Here is a 15,000-nt window from a genome sequence, read left to right on the forward strand (position 1 = left end):
GGCAGAAGCAGACGCCGACACCCTGATTGTCTCCACAGCACTAGCACTGGCAGAGTCAGAACATGTGCCAGTTGCTGTCGTTGGTACGGACACAGACTTACTGGTAATGCTAGTTGCTCGGGCAACCTCTTCCACAGATGTGTACATGCTATGCCGCAGTAATCCTGTCACGGTCTTCAACATTCATGAGATTCAGCATGCCATAGGGGACACAAGAAATCACTTGATGTTTCTTCATGCTGTGACGGGATGTGACACGGTCTCTGCGATCTATCGTCAGGGCAAGCGTAAAGCTTTCAACATGGTGCACAAGAAGCGGGACTACGACTTGCTGGATACCTTCACAAACAGTGGAAGCACCCATGACGAGGTGGAAAAAGCTGGGGAAGGCTTCATTCTTAATCTTTATGGAGCCAGCAGTTTTGAATCTCTTGATGACTACCGTCACATCGCATACAAACATGCAATCGGTCGCAGTTCCCCGAGTTCATCCTTTCAGCTAGAAAGTCTACCTCCAACTAGTGCTGCAGCAAAGCAACATTCATATCGCGCCTATCTTACCGTCCAGGAATGGATGGGTAACTCCTTATCTCCAACAGAATGGGGCTGGCGATTTCAGGACGGGACTCTTACCCCGGTAGAAACAGACATTGCTGTTGCACCCGACACTTTGCTGAACATGGTGGCATGTGGGTGTAAACCAGATGGTTGCAGAAGCATGACATGTAGCTGCAAGAAACTTGGGCTCTTTTGTACCTCAATGTGCAGTAAATGCAGTGGTCTCAATTGCAACAATACAGCACCAACTCTTATAGATGCCGACGATATTACCCCAACTTCAGAGGACATCAACATTGAAGATACAGCATCCGACGATGAAGACAATGACTGATGCAACTAGGTGTGTGCATGCGTAAGGTAAAGATTCATCTGAAACTTTTGAGGTTTGAATCTCTAGCATGATCTTGTTTTGAATGTCTTTGCCTCTTGAAACAGGCTAAAACAGCAGTGTGTTGATAAGTGGCGGATATTTTGAGCACCATTTGAATTTCAGAAAGAACTTCTGCGGTTTTATTGTTTCCTTTGTACTTCAAAGTATCTGAATGAGTTCCTTATTTCTCAAGACATATATTTAGACATCTAAAGTGCGTTTTGGGGAAACCTACTTGCAAAGTTAAGAGAAAAACATGAAATGGCGGCCATTTTGGACGCCATCTTGGATTGCGGAAAACGCTCAAGGAGGATTCATGAGGACTTTTGGTATGTTATTTCACACACATTCCTGGACCTTTCCTGAAAAAAATCTTGCTTGTTACCAAAAATGTCCAGGTTAAACCCTAATGCTCTTGGACTAACTCCAGAAAAGCGATATCATTGAACAAAAAAGTGGAAATACTGGACCGTCTTGCATGTGGTGAACCAGCAGCTTCAGTAGGTAGGCTTTACGACATTGAGTCAACAATAAGAACAATCAAAGAATGAAGCAGTTATCAAGGCTAGTGTAGCGGTTTCTACACCGAAGTGTTAAAGTGCCAAAACTGCACAAGATCATAACATAGAAAACATGGAGAAACACCTAAACATATAGATTGAGGACAAAACACAGAAAAGACAGCCCCTGAGTGGTCCATTGACATGCAAAAAGGCTTACCGGATTTATGAACATCTGCTCAGCCATCGTGGTAGTGATTCAGGAAGCAAGGGATTCAAGGCAAGCAATGGGTGGTTTGACAAGTTCAAGAGGCATTGCAGTCTGCACCATGTGACTGAAGAAGCTGCCTCTGTTGACCATCAAGTGACTGCCAACTTCCCAGCCGAGCTAAAAAAGATTTCAGAGAAAGGATATCTGCCCAAGGCCGACGAGACTGCCTTGTTCTACAAGAGGATGCTGATCCGGACCATTATCTCGAAAGGATGAGCATGCTGCTCTTCGGTTCAAAGCAGCCATGGACAGGCTTGCGCTCCTTCTCTGTTTGCTTCTGGAGACCGATGAAGCCGATGAAGCCGATGCTCTTGTACTGCTCTAAGAACCCATGTGCACTGAAGAGGCAGAACAAGAACCACTTGCCTGTACTTTGGAGGTCCAACTCCAAGGCCTGGGTTACTGCTGCCTTGTTCTTGGATCGGTTTAACAATGACCTCGTCGATGAGATGGAGAGGCACTGAGCATCGAAGAACCTGGCCTTCAAAGTGCTGCCGATTCTTGATAATGGGCCCGGGCACCCAGAAGCACAAAAGTAGGAACAGCCCAACATCGAAGTCGTGTTGCTGCCAACCACCACTACACCTCCCTACTCCTGCCTCTTGACCAGGGTGGTATCGCCACCTTCAAATGGTACTACACCCAGCAAACATTCCGCAATATCCTGGAAGCCATGGAACTCAACCAATCACTGATAGTAAACCTCTCCCCAGCACTGTTACCATCGCCGACACCACCACTTTGATGAAGGAATCCATGGAAGAGATGAAGCAATCAACTCTTAATGCCTGCTGGAAAAAGCTGTGGAAGGACATGGTCAACATATTTAGGGGCTTCCTCACGGTGGGCGCAGAGGTAAAGCACATTGTGCAGCTGGCACGTAATGCGGGTGGTGAGTGGTTTTACCACCAAAAGTAAAGTGAGGTTGTGGAGTTGCTGGACTCTTACAGAGGAGTTAACCTAAGAGGATCTAAGACGAGCTCCTCAGAACTGAGAAAGAGGACAGAGGTAGAGAAATCATAGCCAACAGCTTCTGGCATAAGCAAGCTCCTGCTTGCTGTAAGGAACCTCTCTGAACTAGCGAAAGATTTGGACCCATTCATGGAGAGCTTTCGGTTGAAAAGAGAGTTGGAAAACATCATGGAGCCCTTCAGAGGGGTACAGAAAGACCTCAAAAGAAAAATGATACCAAAGCTTTCTTTGGTATCATTTTTCAAAATATCAAAAAATGGTATCAAAAAAAAAACCAAAAGCTTTCTGAAAAAAAAAAAAACCCCCATCAACCAAATAAATAAAGAATGTTTATTAATGACAATCACAAAGCCTTCTCCCCAAACCCATTTTCCCCACAAGCCCTTCAGTTAAATTATAAACGCCACTTTCTTGGAATGTAGCCCTAGCGGATATGGAGGCTCCACTGTGTATACCTCAACATTGTGCAGGGTATTGTGTTCTATGAACTCGAGTTGTGTAAAGCACTTCCTTCCAAAGTTATTGCTAGAATTAAACTAAATGAACATGTTAGACGTCAAAGATGCCAAAAAAAAAAAAAGAAGAGTTCAGGATGTTAGAAAACTGCCATTTGACGTCACAAAGCCACTCAAAAACACCGTTAGCCATTCTTTATCTCGTTACGAGTGCAATGGTAAAAGTCTCTCAATTCCAGTCTCCTAAGAAGATGCCCCAGGACCCAAACATACCTCCACCGTAGCCACCTCGACGCATCCGGTCAAAGCCACGGAGTCCCATCCCGCCTCGACCCATCCCAGGGCGGTCGTACGGTCCCGGCCGTGTGCCGGTCCCCAACCCAAGCATGAGGCGCTTGGGAGGATCGTAGTATGCTCTAACCTCACTGCGATTGCTCTTAAATACCTCAATGTACCTGAGATTGCAATGGAAGCAAGGCAAAAAAGGGGAGGTGAGGGGGAATGGAGCAGGGAAGTGTGGAGAACAAAAGACAAGCGAGAAAGGGAAGGAGACAGACACACACACACACACACACACACACACACACACACACACACACACACACACACACACACACACACACACACACACACACACACACACACACACACACACACACACACACACACACACACACACACACACACACACACACACACACAAAGATTTTTTTAAAAGAAAAAGGAGGAGAAATGGGATAGTTAAAAGGGTTGTATATGGAAATGACAGTGAAGGAAAAAGCAAACAGGGGTTGAAAGAGGGGGATGGGGATGCATATATAAGTACAAATCAAGTCATGGAAATATGGTTACAATTTCGATTTAAATGACACAAACAAAGCAATAAATTAATATTTACTACAAGCATTTGTTTTCATGGTACCCTGCTGGCCCATATCTCCTCTCTGGTAGCACATCTCCCAAGCAAAATAAAAAATTAAATAAAATAAAAAACACGACATTCTTTATCCAGCTACAATGTCAAGCAATTAAAATGACAAAAGCTATTGGATTAATCATAATTATAGACTGAAGACATTTTAAATTGGATACAGAATACATAGCATCAACATATGTTTTGCGACAACACTTTTGCCCACATTGAAAAAAAAACAAATAATAAAAAGAATAATTACAAAAAAAAACAAACACATTTCCTACTTTGCATTGTAACCCCTCTCAATCCAATTTTGCAGAATTACTCATTTTCTACATAATCCGCAACATTAATGGCAGTTGTCAGTTTGAATTCCAGAGCATCGCTTATGCCGAAGCGGTTCATGCGACTGAGAACAAACCCCTGCACAGGTCGTCATTCTGTGGCAGGGTGCTACAGAATACGCAGGGATTTGGAATCGGCCGAAAATACCAGCACACAACCACTTGTCAAACACATTGTGGATCCAACAAACATGGGAATGATCATGGCTGGGACACTAGGCTTCAACGTCCCTCCGAAGGACGGCATACTTACAGGTGCAACACCCTGTCTGCGAAGCACAACAGTATTCTAGACCCTTGTTCTTCATTGCATGGCCCGCAAGCCACTGGTGGCACCTGGTGTCTGAAAGTGCAGCCTCTGACTGTGGCCGATAATACACAAATGTGAAAACACCCCATTATAATCTGCCATAAATGCTATGAAATTGACGGAATGGTTTCAAACGAGTGTTCCAATGAGGAGCATAAAAGTAATATAACTGCATCAGGACATGGTTCCCATTGTGTGCTGCCCTTTTGGTTAAGTTAAGGTTAATGCATCATTGGTTAAGGGCACAGCTATGTCGCCAATGCAGTGCCCCTATTACCAGTATACTAGTGTTCATTTCGTGGACATCGGAAGGATGACAGGCTGAGTCAACCCCCTGGTGTTAATTCAGTGGCCAATGGGGCTCAAACTCAGGATCCTCAGATCCCAAGCCACCACCCTAACCACTAAGCCAACACCAGGCTCAGGACATGGTTGCAGTATCCAAAGAATTACGCTTGCAGCCCAGTTAACCATAATGAAGAAGAGTATGTGGAGGCGGGGCCTAATAGCAGCTATTAAAGGCGGTGTGCGGCTCTCACACTGATGTCCTATCGGCAAACGTGCCCCCCCCTCTAAAACAATTGTGAAGCTCACTGGGCTAGACTGTAGCCAGTTGGGAATCAAAGCCCTTGTGTACATGCCAAATAAATATAAAAACTATGAAACAACTCTTGATGAGCAGGAAATTCTGTGCACAAATCAACTATAATCTGCAGCAAATAAATGTATTCTTGATTGGCCTTTGCCCAACACCAATAAGTTTCAATTGTATTCATCAAAACCAAATATTAGTGAGTTATTCATTTAAAAAAAAAATACATCAACGCCCACAGAAGAGCAAGATGTTACAGAGCATTTTGGGTAGGAAAAATAAAGAAATTTAAAAAAAGGTCAGGATGGTTTCATTGCAGGGATATAATACACCAAATATCCTTCAAGAAATAGCACATCCCATGTAGAAACCAATCCAGAAACTGATCAAATGAAAAGGAAAATTTTTAAAATCAGGTTTTAATCCGAACATAAACATGTCTGAAAAACTATCCAGATAATGAACCAATGAAACAATTTTATAAACTTGCATCCGTGACCTGTGTCGTTTGCTCACTCACCACTGTTACAGCCCCTCGTCCCAGAGCCCCACCTTTCGTTGCCCCCACCTGCCCCCTGATGCCCCAGGGGTGATCCCAGGGTCCCACCCTGGGGTCCCAGCCCAAGGCCTCTGCAGACCCCCTGGCTGTTGTCCCCCAGCGGTCCCCCATCATCCTCCCCGCCGCCGTCTCCCCTGCTTTCAAGCCTGTTTGTTCCCCAACCCAACCCTCCCACCCACCCCTCCACCCAACAACCACCCACACCCTGAAGCCACCCAGATCCTCCCAATCATCTCCCACTCGGTTCTTTCACATCATACAAGTCTGCACGCAAACGCACACCACACCATAGCATGCCTCATCACACCATCTGCAAACACACACCACACCACCATCTACAAAGACCAAAGACCAGTGACACACACACACACACACACACACACACACACACACACACACACACACACACACACACACACACACACACACACACACACACACACACACACACACACACACACACACACACACACACACCTGCCTTTTGACATCGTATACAATTACAAATACAAAAACAAACTTTAAACTAAAAAAAAACCTACTTGCATTAAACATTCAAGTGGACCAAGCAAGCTGACAATCTCCAGGTTTTACAGTTGCCAATTACAACAATCAGTGCCTAGAAGGGAATGCAGAGGACAAAGCATATATTAACCTGCCAAAGAAAATCCTACATTTTCAAACACTTATGTTCACTACATTACCAAAAGCATAGAAGCAACATGACAACCCCAACAGCAAATCCCAAATCCATTTATTCAATCTATCCGCGTTTGTCCACCTTCAGAGGCACGAGCACATCGTCAATCCTGTTCCCAACTGTGTATGGATTTTGGCACACAAAAAGCAATTTCCCAAGTTGTTCCAGAGTGGTTTGAATGGGATTAAATTGAGGCTCTGGGATGTTCAAAGAAAACCAATTCCTCAGATGACAGCAAGGAAAGGGAGACACTAAAGTACACACCAACAGGTGCGAAGGCGCTGAATGCAGTTTTGCATCAGTCTCGCGAGTAAATTGCTGGACAAGTGTAGAACAGGTTTAACGTCCTTACCTGCAAACTTACCCAATGAATCAACCTTGCCAAACAACCTAAACTCCTTATGACTTAAATCAACGAGAATAAAAATTCGACAAACATTAATGATTTGTTAAAAAATTTCCAGCACTAAACTTGCACCAATCTCATCAACCCAAACAGTATCAAGCTCCCACATCTTCCAACCCTCCACATCTTCATCCACCAAACATGCAATGCAGTCAAATAACGTTACCAAATGTCAATCCACAGCACCAATCAATGTGCATTGAGAAAAAAGATGCGAGAGGCTATAAACATGCACACACACCAATGCTCACTGCTGTATACGCATAAGCCGGCAGACAAGACCGTTAGCCTAATGTCAACAAAAATTCCCAAAGCAGAAATTTAATTGGTGATTATTTACCAGTGAGAGAAAAGTTGTGGACGACTTATGTATATGACAAAACTTGGTGGATGAGTTGATTCGCTTGGCAAGAACAAGCCGATTCAATTTTGGTTCAGATCCAGATCCAGCCCGTCAGCGTGATACAAAACGTGGTGGAGGTATGCGCCTAATCAAGTGCAGTTCTAGTTTTTAACCTGAGAATTCCTTTTATACAACAATCACATAAAGTGTAAAAATCAGGACCAAAAGTTTCCCCAAGTCCAATCACAAGTTTCTCATCCCACTCGATGATCGACCACAGAGTGATGTCATTTTATAACAGCGTTCATCGTGACACACGGAAGTTAAATCGCATCTCCACCAATCTCGCTTCCAAAAAGGTATTTTGCAGATGACGACAATGATTGAAACTTATATCGTTGTGTGCATGTATGACTGAAGCAGTAAATTGATTTAATTCAGTGACAAAAGTGACACCCAATTCCAGAAGTGTTCCATCCAAGAAAAATTAGGGGAGTGGGAGGGGGGTCACAGAACTCTGATCATCAAATAGAACATCAACAGCAACAAACATTTGCAAGTGCAAATGCAAAGAAAACATTACACATAAAGGACTTGGCCACACCAACTGATTTCCTCTAACGTGACGCAACTGCACTGTCTTGCCATAGAAAAATCGGTCCATAACGGACGGCCGGTCAAGTAAAATGGCGCTGCATCGCACCCCGTTCAAAGTTCGATCTGGGCTAGTCGTCGCTATTCGTCCATTGGTGGGGATGCCATCACGTGACCGGACGAGCATGCTTCAGCTGAGCAAGTCAGTCATGCTTTCTTGACTACCTCACGCCTTCTTGCTGAACAAAAATGACGAACATCAGGATGAGCCGATTCAGCTATGGCAGAAAATAAAAATAAAAATCTGCTTTGTATGATATTATGCCCAAAGGTTATTCCAATGGAATTTCAAAAAAATGTGAAAACGATGGTATGTCTTCCGCCTTTAATTCACGGCATAAATTATTGAAAGGCCCTTGGTGTTTATGCCACTGCCAAATCCAAAGCTTCCCCTGATCACTCTGTCATCATCACATCTGACCGAGTCACAAAACCACCAACACGGCCAGGAAATCCTTACAGGGAGATTTCATTATGCCATATTGTCCTCTCGTTGTGTGACTACTTTTAGCGCGCGCCAAGAGACCAATTATCGCTTGCCTTCTTGGTTTTCACGGCACAAGTTCTGATTGGAGTGACCTCAACCTTACACACACTCACACAATTAGATGCTGGGATGAATATATATATATATATATATATATATATATATATATATATATATATATATATATATATATATATATATATATATATATATACATATACATACATACATACATACATACATATATACATGAGAAATTTTCATAAGCCAGCATCAATAAATGAAGGAACTAATTATTTTATTTGCAAGCATCATAAAAATTAGTTTCCGACTTCATTTAAAGAGTATAATAAAATTACAGGCACACGTGCACACCTCAATAGAAGTGCAAAGTGATACCAATCAAAATCTCCAATCCATTCACAAGCGAACTCAAAGATATGATGTCTCTCCCTAACCTGTGGCCTATCTTGTCTTTATGTTTTCCCATAGCTTGCTCGGCTGCCTCTGTACTCGAAAATTGGACAAACGCCTCGCCAGTGCTTCGACCTTGGTAATCCACAGGTAAAGTAATTCCATTCGGAACTATTTCCATTCCTGTAATAATAATGATAATAATAATAATAATAATAATAATAATAATAATAATAATAATAATAATAAACCCCCAGCGTGACATTCCACAAATACCAGATTATACACGGATGCAACAAAAACAGAACACACACACACAAATACATATACACGCACACACACACACACACAAATACATATACACGCACACACACACACAAATTCATATACACGCGCACACACACACAAATTCATATACACGCGCACACACACACAAATTCATATACACGCGCACACACACACAAATTCATATACACGCGCACACACACACAAATTCATATACACGCGCACACACACACACACACACACACACACACACACACACACACACACACACACACACACACACACACACACACACACACACACACACACACACACACACACACACACACACACCCCGACCCACCCCCACCCGACCCACACCCAGTGAGAGATAGAGGAGGCAAGAAAGAAGAGAGGAAGAGAAAAGAGTGGGAGAGAAAGAAGAGGAGAGACAGGAGAAAGTATAAGAGAGAGAGAGAGAGAGAGAGTGTGAGAGAGAGATCGAGAAAAAAAAGGACAAAACAAAAAAAATGGGAATCCTGTTAGCTCGCCCTCTGCACAACCAACTGAAAATACTGTGATAATGGTAAAAGGGGATGGTTGGTGATATACTTGCGCCATACAAAAGGAAGAAGGGAGGGAGGGGTGGGTGAGTGGATATTTACCAGAAGACAAGCAGCATTTTGGGATTATTTGGACGTCTTAAAACAAAGTAACAAAATTTCTAGCTTGTCCTGCCCTTCTGCTGTTTTGATTTGCAGGTAATAACTCACATGTTACATCAATCTAATGCCTCCATATTAATTATGTACAAGGTGCATACCAAAGGTCCAAACATGCAACCCCAGTAAACATGTGCAAAGTACATCAATATCAACTTTTGGCAATGTCAGCAGGAGATTCAATCTTCTAAATGAGACCATTTCTGTAATCTTAATGGACAAAGTTGTGTGAGCATTTTCCCCAACACATGTTTAGTAACACAAATGAGAAACATTCATTTCACAACCGAGTCATCGCTCCTCCCCAAGTATACAATTATTTATTAGGGGATCAAGCCTTTCAGGGTGGGTAACCTATTGTTTTTCTTCGGTTTATGCTCGTATATTATTAACTTTGCCACAGAAGGTGGATGGAGCTTATGTTTTCACTCCTGTTTGTCTGTGAACAAAATATCGCAAAAAAGTCGTGGAGGGATTCGGACAAAATTTGGTGGGCAGGTTGGGTATGCCACGAGGAAGAAGATTTGATTCGATTTTGGTGAACATCAGATTCCAAGGACATTTTAAGTGAATCTTCACCATTGAGAGATATGGACAAAACGACATATAGCAGGATATCACAAAAAGTTGTGGACGGATTCGGATGAAACTTGGTGGCGGAGTTGGTTAGGTGACATGAACAAGCCAATTCAATTTGGTTAAGGTCCTGATTCAGATCTGACCAATGGTGGGATACAAAATGTAAACTGTTCAGCCTGACAGAGATATGCGCTCCACCGAGTGCTCTTCTAGCTATTATTATTATTATATTAATACGCTAAGCCATATTTTTTGGACGTATCTCCTCCGAAACTGCCAGACGGATTGTTGCCACTTTCGGCATGCGGGTGCTCTGTGGTCTAATGAACAGCATGGGTTATGTGAGATCATGCCAGATGGACAGGTTTGGGAATTTTTGGCGATTTTCTAATTTTTCCATTCGTTTGCATGGCGACGTGTGTCGTCACCGCTGAGGCGTAATGACGTCATGACATCGGTCATTACGTCTGTCGTCGACAGACTGTCACCGCTGAGAGGCGTAATGCCACTCCTAGAAAACAGCGTCTGCAATGTAAAACCCTTTTCTGCACATGCTGGCTACCTCAGAAGGTGAATTTGATACAAAAAAAATGTAACAAAAATCATTGTATATTAAAAAAATTCCATAAACCACATTGTGAACACTGGATAAAGTGACGTCCTAACGAACCCTCACTTTAGAAACTTCGCGCTCCGTGCGGGTTTGACTGGCTATTATTATTATTATTCTAAGGCTTCCAAGCCCATCGACATTCTTATTATTATTATTAAAGCTGTCAATTTTTGTCTCGAATGTATATCAAAAATGGTAAAACCGATCAACTTGAAACTTTTGGATTTTAGATGCTTATTTGACCAAGGGCATATCATTTTTGTGACAAAAAAAAAAAAAATTGATGACGTCACGCAGCGTTTAAAAATAAATAAAAACAAGAAGAAAATCTCCAGAGCGGATGAATCGATCAAGGCAAAACTTTCCACATGCTCCTCAAGCCTTGGGGATACAAGGGTGATAAGGAATAATTAATTTCAAATGGTTTGGCAGCCATATTGGATTGAAGAAAATATTAAATAATGTTTTCTCTGGAACCACTTATATCAAAGTAAAACTTTCCAAGTATCATCTGATACCTTTTCTGCATATAATGTGAAAAAGATGATGTCATAAGCCACGTGGTTTGACAGCCATATTGGATATATAGGGGGAAAAAAAAACAGGCAAACAAACCCCCCCCCCTCCGATCAGCACGAAGCTTTACGCACGTGATCCTCTACCCAATCGTTTGCATGGCGACGTGTGTCGTCACCGCTGAGGCGTAATGACGTCATGACATCGGTCATTACGTGATTACGGATTACGCACGTGATCCTCTACCCATAGGCTGTGTAAATTTGTAACGTTATAGGTCACATGGTTTGACAGCCATATTAGTTTGAAAACCGATCGTTTAAAAACATTCTCTGAAACCACTGAACAGATCGATGTGAAACATTACATTATATGGAGCAAGGGTAGTGCATCATAACTGCAAAGTTTCACAACATCGCTACAGCGGTTTTTGAGATTTTGTTTTTCTATTTTCCTTGAAACCAATGTGGCAGCCAAACCACGTTACTGATGCCGTCATTTCTTATATGCAGCAAGGGTATTGGATCATAACTGCAAAATATTGCATCGATAGGTTAATCGGTTTCAGAACAACTTTTAAAAATATTACCCTTGATACTTATACTACCGTTCTAAAGTTTTAGAACACCCCCTTTTTCCAGTTTTTACTTAAATTTAAACTCCAGTGAATAACCTGAAATGGTACAAAGTTAAGTGTTAAACTGCCAGAGGTTAAAAAAAAAAGAGTTTAGGTTACCAAAAAATGAAAAATAATGTAAATTTCAGTTGTTAAAAAAGCCCTTTTCAGGGAACAAGTAATAGGTTAGCAACTGCAGCTGTTCTGCAGCAATGGAAGTAAATCAAGCTTTGAAAGTTGATGCAAACAATTCCTACAGGTGTCCCAAACTTTTGTTGATTAGTTACAAACCGTCTGTATAAAAGCAGTGTTGGAACAGACTGTGTTGCGACACCCTCTGAAGTATTATTTTGGACAATATTGCACTGCAGGAAGTAGTATGTTGCTTTCATAATGGTGAGAAAAAGAAAATTAACAAAGGAAGACAAACAGACCACTATAACCCTTAAAAGTGTAGGTCTTTCCTTTAGAAAAATTGCAAAGTAGGCCAAAGTGTCAGTGAGTACAGTTTCCTACACAATCACAAGGCACTTGGAAACTGGAGGAAACTGAATGGTAGATGTCTGGCAGACCCAAAGCCACAACACAATCAGAAGACAAGATTCTGAGAGTCAATAGCGGCTCTCAGAGAGTCCGTGATTGGCGGCTCACGGGACAGCAGCTTCAAGCACAACTTAACACTGGTCGAAGTAAGGAAGTCTGTTTCAACTGTGAAGAGAAGACTTCGAGCTGCAGGTTTGACAGGTCGCGTGGCAGTAAGCAAGCCATAGCTAAGATGGCAAAATAAGAAAAAGAGGCTTTCCTGGGCCATGAAGTGGACCACTGAAAACTAGAAGGTCTTCTGGACCGCTAATTCAAAATTTGAAATCTTCGGTTCATTACGCAGGGTTTTTGTACGCCGTCGAGTAGGCGAAAGGATGGTTCCTCATTGTGTGACACCAACTGTCAAACATGGAGGAGGAAGCGTGATGATCTGGGGCTCTTTTGCTGGATCCACAGTCAGGGACTTGCACAGAGTGACTGGCACCCTGAACCAAAAGGGCTACCACAGCATTTTGCAGCGCCATGCAATACCATCTGGTCTACTCCGAGTCGGTCAGGGATTCATCCTACAGAAAGATAACGACCCAAAACATACCTCCAGGCTATGTCAGAACTACCTTAGAAGAAGAGAAGAAACAAGATGGTAGGCTTCAAATCATGGAATGGCCAGCACAGTCTCCAGACTTAAACCCCATCGAGCTGATTTGGGATGAACCAGACAGAAGAGTGAAAGCAAAGCAACCTACAAGTGCAACACATTGTGGGAACTTCTGCAACTGTTGGGAAGAACTTTGAGAACAATATTTGATTTCCATTGTTGAAAGAATGCCACGAGTATGTTCAGCTGTTATATCTGCAAAAGGTGGCTACTTTGATGAGTCAAAAATTCAGATTAAATTTTGTTCAACAAAACGATTCCATGATTTCTTGTTTATCTGCAATTGTTCATTTGTTCTTTGCTTTAATTTCAGGAGTACACTGAAACATTAAACTGCTTCAATTTCAGTAAAAACTGGAAAATGGGGGTGTACTAAAACTTTTGACTGGTGGTGTGTGGCTGCCACACCACAAGCACTGATGTCATCATCAAAATATTTGCACAAACGGAAGTGGATTACATTCCTGAGGTTTCGCTTGGATAGGTTAAACAGTCTCAGAGAAATATTGGTTGAAAATTTCAACATCATTGGCCATGTGGACTCACAGCCACGTTGAAAATAAATAAATAAATAATCGGATTGCGAATTTATAAAGATGTGATTGACTACGCATTCTGAATTTGATTTCATAATGAGGAAGTTGTGGGTCAGGTGTCACCTTGTTAGACTCAGGGAGTCCCGGTATACACTGTGGACCCATAGTGCGAACATTTATGACTTCGTGTTCAGGTTATTTAAATACCAATTCAATTGATACCAACGATGCCCCCAATAAAAAGGTCAACTGTGTACGTGACAAACATATCGAACGTGGCGCATTACTGGGTCCACAACTCGTCAATCCCACGTTGTATCAAAGCGGGATGTATTGGTACCCGGTCATCACTGCCAGTTAGTTTTATGAGGAACAAAGGCTTTCAAGTTTCTTGCAACACAGAAGCATGTTGACACCAAATTTCACAAAGATGCCTCCAATCTTCTGGGACAAATAGTGTTTGATTTGCTCAGTCTGATCTAAATGCAAAATGTTTTAATAAGTTCCACTGCAACCTTTTGGGAAAAGGTTAAATTTCTCCTGCATTTCAATAGCAATTACATTCTTCCACAACACCTAAGGCCAAATTGCAAACACTTGATGGAGAGGACGTTAAACGGGTTCCATATTTTCCCCATTTGACAATCGAGCTTCGAGTGACTTCCAGGTGTATGGCAAAGTTTCATGGCACTGGTTACGGTGTACCCATAGCAATGTGTTTAAGCACGCTCCTGCAAATACGGATTACCTAATAAATTGGACTTTGGCTATGCACCTTATAACACCTGATTTTATCTTGACAGTGTCCAAACCTTCCAAATCGCTACCATGCCTTAACACATTACAAACATTTCACACATTGCTAACTTCAACAACTCTTGCCTGTTCAACTGTTTCTATTCTCCTCTCACATCTTGTTATTTTTTTTTTAAAATCATCTTTTGTATTAGCATTTCTCCTTCAATAACCTCACCTGCAAAGAATTGTGCGATCTCCTCTTTACTGCAGCTAAATGGCAGGCCACGCAACCGGACACATCCATCACCTCCAGAATCAGGTACTGAAAACCCAGCCTGGCTCATTGCCCAGTGCAGTTCTG

General features: G+C 42.3%; 1 protein-coding gene across 2 annotated transcripts in view; it reads right to left on the reverse strand.

The window, feature by feature from the left end:
- The window catches only part of HNRNPH1 (heterogeneous nuclear ribonucleoprotein H1), a 42,807-nt gene that overhangs the window by 15,524 nt on the left and 12,283 nt on the right, over positions 1-15,000 (reverse strand). For both annotated transcript variants that reach the window (XM_085855552.1, XM_085855550.1), the window contains exons 4-6: positions 14,875-15,000; positions 8,899-9,037; positions 3,403-3,584 (exon numbers count right to left, since the gene is read on the reverse strand). The exon at positions 14,875-15,000 is cut by the window's right edge and continues 18 nt beyond it. In XM_085855552.1, the coding sequence (XP_085711678.1) occupies positions 3,403-3,584; positions 8,899-9,037; positions 14,875-15,000 (447 nt within the window). The remainder of the gene's footprint in view (positions 1-3,402; positions 3,585-8,898; positions 9,038-14,874) is intronic.

Source organism: Eptatretus burgeri, chromosome 14 (assembly GCF_056783735.1).
Source record: "Eptatretus burgeri isolate ZD-2024b chromosome 14, Ebu_testis_v1, whole genome shotgun sequence".
NCBI classification, from domain to species: Eukaryota; Metazoa; Chordata; class Myxini; order Myxiniformes; family Myxinidae; genus Eptatretus; species Eptatretus burgeri.